At 46.5% G+C, this 9500-nt stretch overlaps 1 protein-coding gene across 2 annotated transcripts in view; it reads left to right on the top strand.

Annotated features, from left to right (window-relative positions):
- The first annotated feature begins 3709 nt into the window (after nt 1-3709).
- LOC137667742 (organic cation/carnitine transporter 2-like) overlaps nt 3710-9500 on the top strand; it is a 29163-nt gene continuing 23372 nt past the window's right edge. For both annotated transcript variants that reach the window (XM_068408798.1, XM_068408797.1), the window contains exon 1: nt 3710-4180. In XM_068408798.1, the coding sequence (XP_068264899.1) occupies nt 3788-4180 (393 nt within the window). In that variant the 5' untranslated portion in view covers nt 3710-3787. The remainder of the gene's footprint in view (nt 4181-9500) is intronic.

Below are 9500 nucleotides of genomic sequence, written 5' to 3'. Positions count from 1 at the left end.
CGTAATGCTGGTGGTTTTTTGCACTGTGCATGTTGACTGGATGAAGGGGAGCTGAGTGTCTTATCTTTGAAAACCTCAGCACACGCCCCTAAAGGAAAGCTCCCAGCTTCCTTTGAAATCTGTGACCAAAGCCCATGGACTAAGTGGGATCAGAATTTAGTTGTAGCAGAGCAGACCTAGACTTCGCTGTAAGGACATGTTTTTAAACAAGACATCCAAGTATCTTTTGATGTCGCTTGCTTTTCCCAGGACCTGGGATCCACTTCTGATCCACATGTCCCTGTAACAGCTGATGCTTTTTCATAAAGCCTGAACCCGCTGAAGTCCTTGGGCTTCGTGAATGTTCAGCATCTTTGGGGATGGGGGAAGCCTTTAACCCAGCCAGGACTATAGCTTGCTCACCTTCAGGTGGGCCATGCCCGCTTTCGAAAGAAATGGGGGCTTTAGTGAGTCAGTGATCCTCCCCAAACATGCCATGCACTTTGAGCTTTCAGGCTTTTCATGGTATATTGGCATCAGCAGTTTTTTAGATATTTTGGGTTTTTTTTCTCAAAGCATTTAGTTTCTCCTTTGAATATATACCACGTTGTTTTGTACCTTCAGAGAAAGCTCACTGCAGTTTCAAAAGCCTCAGCAAAACCTTTGTACCAGTTAAAAATTTAAAGGGGATTTGATGCTCACAAGAGCTGATGGTCTGTACTGGAGACGTTCACCTACAGCTGTTAAAAATGCAAAAGGACTAATTTGGGACCACTGTTTTTTTCAAAACAAACAAACAAGCCAATAAAGCCAGTGTTTTGTTTTTCAAATCCTACAGGTTATGTATGCATTTTTTAAAAGTTCAGCAAAGCTAGACTGGATGAAAACTCAAATGCAGAGCTTAGAGTTGTGCTACTACTGTTTTATGAACACTACGTAGTTTGAAAGAAGTATAATAATACCTTATATTTTTCTATTTATTGGCTGTGCATGCACTTCTTGGCCACATAAAGCCTATCAGACCTGGTAGACTGATTTTTATCCTCTATAAATAACAATTAGCCACGATTTACCTTCCGTAAGGACCAACAAAAGCACCCTGTCTCATCTCTAGTGTGAGAGTTCACGGCGAGTTGTCTCGTGCTGGCACTTGGCACAGGAATGAGGCTCTCCCTCGAAGTTCAAGCACAAATATAAAGCTTTATAACATTTAAATGCAAGGAACCTGTGCAATTATTTCAAGCTGCTCTTTGGGATGCAGAAATACTGTTTCCTTTCATATTAATTTTCTGCAGTTATGCTTTTGCCATAAATGTAACATGGCACGAGGCAACTATTACCCTGTGACTCCTGATATTCTCGTCCCTTCTCAAACTGGAATTTCTCTAATAACAGCAGTATTTAATCTTGTTTTTACTTACTGCAAGGTAATCTATAGAATAGCTGTTTAGACATAAGTAAATTTCTCAACAAAACCTTTATATCCATGTAGAACAGGTTTGAGGACTTGGTTAAATATAGGTGGCTGTATTTTTATGAAGATTTTTATATTAAGTTGATACTTATTGTATGTGATCGTAGGCTTGGGTGTTTCTAAAAGGTAAATATTTTTGTACTCTTGAACTTTGTAGTATCTTAAAACCTAGTTTTCCCTTTTTAAATATGAAAGAGTTGTGTTTTTTTAAAATACCTTGTTTTAATCAGTCTCATTTTTCTTGCTTATACTATTGCTCTCAAGCTAGTGTCACATTTTAGTACTTTTAATGGCAGATTTTTAAAAAAATATTTCATGGGAGTGGAATGCCTTTCTGAAAAGTACGTGATGTTGTTATAACACCTTCCGGTGTCTGAGCATAGTAAAAATGAGAAAAGGAGATTGCTTCAGCTGATGAAGCATTTGCAAGGAGAATTTCTGTCCTCTGCCAGTATCTTCCTGATGGAACCCGAAGAGCAATAGTCTGCAGAGGAATCAAACAGGGGTGAAGCTGGAGGGCAGGAGTGCCCGTTTCTGGCAAGTTACTATTATTTTTAATTGTAAAACTGAAGAAAACAGTTATTGGTGAAAATTAAATGTCTTGCTAGTGAGGTATTTAAGCCTCTTACTGCAATGTTGTGAGTTTTCTGTGTGTCAGATCCTCGACGGGGCTCAGCGTGGGACCTGCCTCCTCTGTCACGTTTGCTTGGGTCTCTCTGTGTGACCTCTGATCCTCAGCTGGCTTATTGGATCTGCTAAAGCATATATGACACTGTAGTAATCGTCACTCATTAACGTCTCTCTTCATTGTAATAAAAATGTGCGCTGGCATTGTATAACCTACTTTCTGTGTGGATTGCAACCGAAGAATAAAGTCTCCTAACTTTAATGTTTTGTGCAAAAAAGTTTAAAGAAGTAATTTAAAGTGTATTTAGCATGGATAAAGTATGAAAATAAAACCCTAAACTAAGCTCTCCTACAGAGGAAGACTGTGTTACGGTGTAGTACAGCTTTCAGCTGGTTCTGTCCTGACTCTGTGATCCTACAAAGCCCCAGGCACAGACCCCGGCCAGGCTCAAGAATGATTTTGAGGTTTAACTTCTATTTTGTCCATTTCAGTTCCCCCCTTTTGAGATTTTTTCACAGCTGTGCGATTCCAATGTGGAACAAAAGCTCTTTTTAAATACAAGCATTCAAAAATGCTATAAAAGGTACACATTTGGCTTTTATCAATTAGATGTGGAGAAAATATCAGACACAAAAAGCCAGTCGGAAACGTGAATTAGCTGTATGGAGAGCAAGGCCAACTTCTGCAGCGATAATTATGCAGCTTCTTAACCGAGCTCTATGGGAGACACGATCCTCATGTCTTCCTGACAGCGCTGCCAGGTAATGAGCTGGGATTTTCGGCCTAAGAATAGAATATTACTTATTACATTCACTAATTGTCAAACGCATAGTGTGTATTCCTTCAGAAAACAGCGTCACGGTCAGCAAAACCCTTTTTACAGCCACAGACAATCCTGCTGAAGGGATGATGGAAGCTGTGGGAAGGCGCTGCTGCCAACAGAAACAAGGTGAGGAACCATTTAAGGCTTGGACTTGCAGAAAGCTGCCTGCCTTTGATCGTGCGAGGAGCAAAATGATGGGTGAAAACTCTTGGCTCGTATGTGGGAACAGCCCAAACCAAGGCCTCGCTGAAGAACCTTGTAGCTAAACCCTGGGGGTTGCAGGCAGCTGAATTATGATTCAATTCATCTCAAGCGCGGTTCCTGACCGCTTTGGGCAGTCAATAAGGGATCTGACGCCTGGATTAATGGTCTGCTGCCGCCAAGGAGTCCAGAGAGGGCGGGGGACGTGCCACCCAGCCGGGCCCGGGCGGTGCCTGCCCAGGGCCCGCAGCCCAGCCGCGCTGCGGCAGGCCGGGAGCGTGGGCACGAGCAGGCAGCGCTCCCGCCCGCAGGCCTCCGCGGTGGCCGAGCCCGGCCTGGGCCCTCCCTCCCGCCGCACAGGGCCGCCTCGGCCAAGGCCCTCCCCCCGCGGCGGCGGGGCGCTGGAGCCGGCGCCAGGCCCGGCCGAGCCCCCGCCGCGCCTCCCGGGCGGGCGGGCGCAGGGCACGCCGGGAGCCGCCCGGGCCGGGCCGGGTCACAACGGCTCCCCCACGGCGGCGGCAGCGCCGGCCCCACCTGAGGCGCCTCCGCCCGCAAACCCCACCCCCGGCCGCTCCCCCGCCGGCGAGGCCCGGCCTATGGCTCGGCGGGCTGCGCGGGGCGGCCGCTTCCTGGCCGCGCCAGACGGGCTCGCAGGTAGCGGCGGCCGCAGCTCGGCCGCGCCATGCGCGACTACGAGGAGGTGACCGCCTTCCTGGGCGAGTGGGGCCGCTTCCAGCGCCTCGTCTTCTTCCTCCTTAGCGCCAGCATCGTCCCTAACGGCTTCAACGGCCTCTCCATCGTCTTCCTGGCCGGCACCCCCGAGCACCGGTGCGCCGTGCCCCGCGGGGCCAACCTGAGCGGCGAGTGGCTCAACGCCAGCATCCCGCTGGAGCTGCGGGGCGGGCGGGAGGCGCCGAGCCGCTGCCGCCGCTACCGCCTGGCCGCGCTCGCCAACCTCTCGGCGCTGGGGCTGCGGCCCGGCTCCGACGTGGAGCTGGGCTCGCTGGAGCAGGAGCCGTGCCTGGACGGCTGGGAGTACAGCCGCGATGTCTACCGCTCCACCATCGTCACCGAGGTGCGGGGAAGCGGGGGGGCGGCGGGCGGGGGTCCCTCCCGCAGCAGGAGGGGCGGGCAGGCTGCACCGGGAGGAACCTGTGGTTACCGTGGCCTGGGGTCCCTGCCTGGGCATCGCCCTGCGGTTAGATCTGTCGTGCTACATTTATTTTGAGATCTTCTGTTCACTGCCACTTGCAAAAGTGGTCTACAAAGGCAGCGTGTTTCCTTAACCAGTGTGGCGTGTGTGTGGTGACTGGTTAATGGGTTTTATCTGGTATCTGTGCAGGTGGCTTGGGGCAAGGGATTCCACTCGGGTGGTTGGGAGATGTCTCTATGAACTGGGGGAGCAAAAGGGTTTGTTTTCTTTCTTTAAAAAAAAAAAGGCAGTAAAAGTCACCCTGAGTTGTGCAAGATGCAGCAGTCGGGGTGTCCTGGTTTGATGCTGTTCAAAAGGACCCTGAACTTTGCTGTGTGTCTACAGTGCCTCTGCTTTGGTGTCCTCACTCACCTGCCGGGACAGGTCAGGCTCTCGTCTGCTCAAGTACACCCTGGAGTCAAGTCTCTGGTCAGGGCAACCAGCCAAAGTTAAAGCTGTGCTGATTGTCCCTCTCTTTTCAGGTGAAAGCCTTACAGACCCACAGGCACTGGTTGACTTCAGATACAAGGAAATGGATTTTGAGGAATACTTGAGTTTCAAAATATGTATAGGTTTTTTTTTTTCAGAAGGCTTACAAACTGCTTGTACAGTCCCATCGCCTGTTTGTGCCTGTGGACAAGTTTACAGAGCTGGAACTATATTTGCCTTTATTCCTCGCTTTGCAAAATGGGTTGTGATGGGTGTTTGGGTAGTGATGGGTGTGAGTACTCAATGACCATCAGCTGATCTGAGCTCAGAAATCCTCCCCAGGAGGACTGGGGTGAGGAAGGGAGCCTGGAAGAGGAGCACAGGGATGCACAGAAATAGTGCCCCTGGAGCTGTTGGAAACCTCCCTTGAGCATAGACAGCAGCAGGGGCTCGAGGGATTCTGACAAGTGGCACAAGGGATTGCCTGACCTATTTCTAAAGAACTGCTGCCTTCCTCCAGAGGAAAGCTGCTCTGAATTTCGAGGCCCTGGGTGTTGTGAAATGCCCTGTTGTGAAAGGCTGAGGTGTCCTTGCAGCTGGCATCTTCTGGGGCAGTCCTGTTCACAGGTGGACGTTGGGTTTTGTTGCAGGTGCCTTGCTATCACGGGTGACCTGGTGTAGATGTGGTTTTCAGCCAGTACTTTGTCTCTGGAGCTTCTTTGCTGAGCTTTGTCTTGGTGCAAATTAAAATGTCTTGAGCTACCAGAGTATCATCCAGGAGCCTTATAATCTGTAAGAATTATAGGAGCTGCTGACATTTTGCTGAGCCTCCCCAGCAGCTCTGGCCCGCTGTCTGTGTGGCTTGGCAGATGCTTTGTGTCTGTGGGAGGTAACGTGTGCCTGCCCAGACATCATGCACTGAGGCAGTATTTTTTTTCCTTTAATATTAATGCTTCTGAGGGAGTTTTGCAAGAGCTGTGGCCTTTCACATACTTGCAGGTTTTCGGTGTTAAACTTGTTTAATTTCTTGGCTTGGTGCTGCTGCTTTTATGATTCGCTAATCTTGTGTTTGGTTGAGTATCTGTAACTCATTGAATAATCATGAGGACCTTTGTCCCAGATTTCAGTGCCAACACTGGGGAGGGGGAAGGGGGAATTGGGAGTTTTCTTTTCTTTTTAAGAAAGCTTTTTGCTGAATCTCTCATGACTCTGGAGAAAGTCCTCGTTTATGGTTCTGCATTTCAGGGGAGACTTAAAACATTCAGTTCCCTCTCATATGAATGTTCCTTTTCTCACACGGACGACCAACAGAAGGTTGTTATTAGCCAGTCTGCAGTATTGAACCAGCTCCCATGTAACAGAATCCCTTTGTGTCTTTTACTTTTTTAAATGCTGTAGCTCAGGGGATAAGAAAAGCTTTGCTTTGGCTCAAGAAGCCATCTGTGTCATTCTTATTCCTCCGTAAGTCCCCTAAAAAAAGAATGTAGGAGTAATAAAAGTTCATATGTGGTAGTAAAAGGAATAAAACCAGGGGTAATTGAGGGAAAAGGCTAACTTCTGCCAGTCATATCTGTGAAAGGCTCATACCTGTTATGGGGCTATACTGAATAACTGGGAATAGAATTGAGCAGTGGAGTTATTAAGAGTGGGAGTGGACTAGAAATATGATATAATGAGAAGACGTTAGATGATACAGCAGTGAAAACATTTTAGTCCATACAGGAATAATTCTTACATGCTGAAACATAAATAGACACCGAATTTTGTATGCAAATACTCATCCTCAACTTCTAAAAACCTCTTGCTTTGTTCATCGATTTGAAATTGGTTCAGTGCAGGTAGGGTACCCAGAGCTGCGTGTTTTAGGCCTGTTGTGCTCTTAATGAGCTTCAGGGCCTGTGTGGTGTTCGCAGGGGAAGGATGTGCGTGGTGGGGATTGCTGGGTGTCCCGAGGCTCGGCGCAGGGCTGGCGCCCTGTCCTGTATGGACATGCAGGGAGAGAAGGTTCTGGGCAAATATTAATGCCCTGAGGTTTCCATTCCCTGCACCCCAGGGATTCAAGCGCCCCGCTCTGCTGTCAGACCCACGGCCACGAAGATCAGTGGGTTCTGCCAGACCTTCAGGGAACGAGTGGAGACAGCAGAGGTGACAGCTGGAATGACAGGGATGGACACTGTGGTGCCGCTGCTGAACTGGAGGTCTCGATGCTCACGCTTTGTAGGAAGGCAGAGGGATGTATTGTTTTGCTTTACCAAAATAAAAACACAGGCTTGTGCTAGACATTGTAACTTCCACAGGCTTTGCTAAGAGTGGAGCCAGCAGCTGAGGTGTAAATCAAGCCTGTGTCAGCCAGGTTCAGCTCTCACCCAACTCTGCATTGATGTTACCTCCATTATTTCTCATCTTTTAAAGCAGGCGCATCCTCATTCTTGCTGTAGGTTGGTATCTGCTTATTTTTCTGGCTGAAGTTCATAGTGACAGCTTCTCAGCCCCAGGAGCTGATAGAGCTATGGAAAGGCCTTGAGGTGATTTGCAGGTACAAAATCTTAGTATTAACAGTCTTGTCAGAAGAAGGAAAAAAAAAAGTCTAGTTTTCATTTAATAAGTATGAATGTGTGACAGATGTACTAAAGTACTTCTAAAATGCTGAGGTTTTCAGGGTGTGATTTAAGAAGCACATAATGCAGGGCTCCAGAATTGTACAAAGTACAGCCATTAATGACCTTGTAACATAAAACAGGGTTAGTATTATTAAAGAATGATAGGCCTGCAGTTGATGCCGTTAAAATGGAAACAATGCTCTTCTAGAGGTACCGTAGACGATGAATAATAGGGAAATGTTCCCATTATGCTGCCTTTTAGATTAAAACTTGGCTCATCTTTCTCAGTTTCTGATGCCATCTCGAAAATGCGATGTATGGGGGAGAGTTAAGTTTCTGCACTGGAATTATAAAATATTTGGCACTTTCCTTCCTGTTCTGTGCAAGTTTTACCTGTGTAAAAATTTAAAACAACTGCCAGGGGAGAAATCGAGCAGAATGTATATTTCGTACACACAGATTTCTGTTTACATTTAGATAATAAGCTTTAATGTAACATCTAAAACTTCTAAGTATTTGGAATACACAAATCTGTTTTCAGATTTAATAACACTCAGAGCTCTCGAGTAAGCAGAGAATATTTATATGGCTATAAACAAGACCACATTCTGAATGGGAAGGTTGTAAATAGTTGTGAGACTGCGACATTTTTTTTAAGAACCTGCCTCTACTTGCAGAGAGAAGCAGGTGGTAGGAGGGAGTACAGTGTGTTGGATTAGCTTCAAAAATTCTTGCTAACATGTTGATTTTTAAAAGAAAATATTAGCACATGGAACTATCCCGCTTTGGTTTTCAATTATGCGTGTTATTCTTAGCAAGAGAAGAAAACAGTTTAAAAATATAAAGATAAAGGAGTGGGAGGACACGATATATTGTAGCTGTAAAAATTCCTTTTCCTATAAGGCTCTTCATTTTGTAACAGGGGCGTAACTGAGTAAGGCTCTCAGAGCTTTTGGTGTTTGTTGTAGTTCACCTTTGTGTAGGGTTCTAGTAAGGGCATTAGGGATGTGTGAGTGCTCTGTGGTGCAACAGTTCTCTATAATCTGAGAACCAGGCTTTTCTCAAGTGAGGTACTAAATTACACTGATGGCCTTGCAACTGCCTCCATCACTTTCCACATCTTTGGTAGTGGTGTATGTTTGGTGGTGGTATGTGTTTTCTGTGATGCTGTGTTGTAAGAACTTCTGATGTTTTGAAGAGCTCCCCTATAATTAGACTTGCAATTTCCACGTTACGATGCATTAAAAATATTGGGCAAATTTTGTGCTTAAATAGAATCAGCATCTTGTTATTAGCAGCTAGAATTTTGTTATTCCCTGTTTTGTCACAGAATCACAGAATCAACCAGGTTGGAAGAGACCGCTGGGATCATCGAGTCCAACCATTGCCCTGACACCACCATGGCAACTAGACCAGGGCACTAAGTGCCATGTCCAGGCTTTTCTTAAACCCCTCCAGAGATGGTGACTCCACCACCTCCCTGGGCAGCCCCTTCCAATGGCTAATGACGCTTGCTGAGAAGAAATGCTTCCTAATGTCCAACCTGAACCTCCCCTGGCGAAGCTTGAGGCTGTGTCCTCTTGTCCTATCGCTGGTTGCCCATCTCTTACAAGATGATATAATAGCAAGGAAAGAGAAGCAGGATGAGGGATCTGCATCGGTGTCTGGACAGGAGCCATTGCAGGATTTAGTGTTAGTAATTCATGAAGTGCCAGCTCTCCTTTCGAGGCGAGTGGTGTTCTGCAAGTGCAGTGGATGCAGAGCCTGTACACAGAAATTAGTCTTTACCCCTTAAGGTTTTGCAGTGCCTAGAGAACTTGGAGGAATGATATTTTTTTATTTGTGGTATGGCAGTATCTTCAGCTGGACTTGTGGCATCCTAAACTTGCCTTGCAGTTTTAGTTTGATACTGGTATTTCATGCTTTGGATGTTGTTCCACAGTTTGCAGTTTAAAGAATTCAAATATTTCATCTTGGAGTCTGAATTTTGTTGTAATTGCAGTTTGTGTGAAAATTGTAGGGTAGTTTTCTTTTTGGATAGAGGTGTTGTGTTCAGTTTAGTATTGGAAAGGTGTAAGAATACAGGAAATACTGGTCTAGCAAGACTGACACCCTTGTACGTGTGCTGCTTAGTGTAATTCTAGCTAAACCTGCAGTAATGCTTCTCGTTCGGG

The sequence above is a fragment of the Nyctibius grandis genome, chromosome 10 (genome assembly GCF_013368605.1).
Source record: "Nyctibius grandis isolate bNycGra1 chromosome 10, bNycGra1.pri, whole genome shotgun sequence".
Taxonomy (NCBI): domain Eukaryota; kingdom Metazoa; phylum Chordata; class Aves; order Nyctibiiformes; family Nyctibiidae; genus Nyctibius; species Nyctibius grandis.
This window is presented reverse-complemented; position numbering and strand designations above follow the sequence as displayed.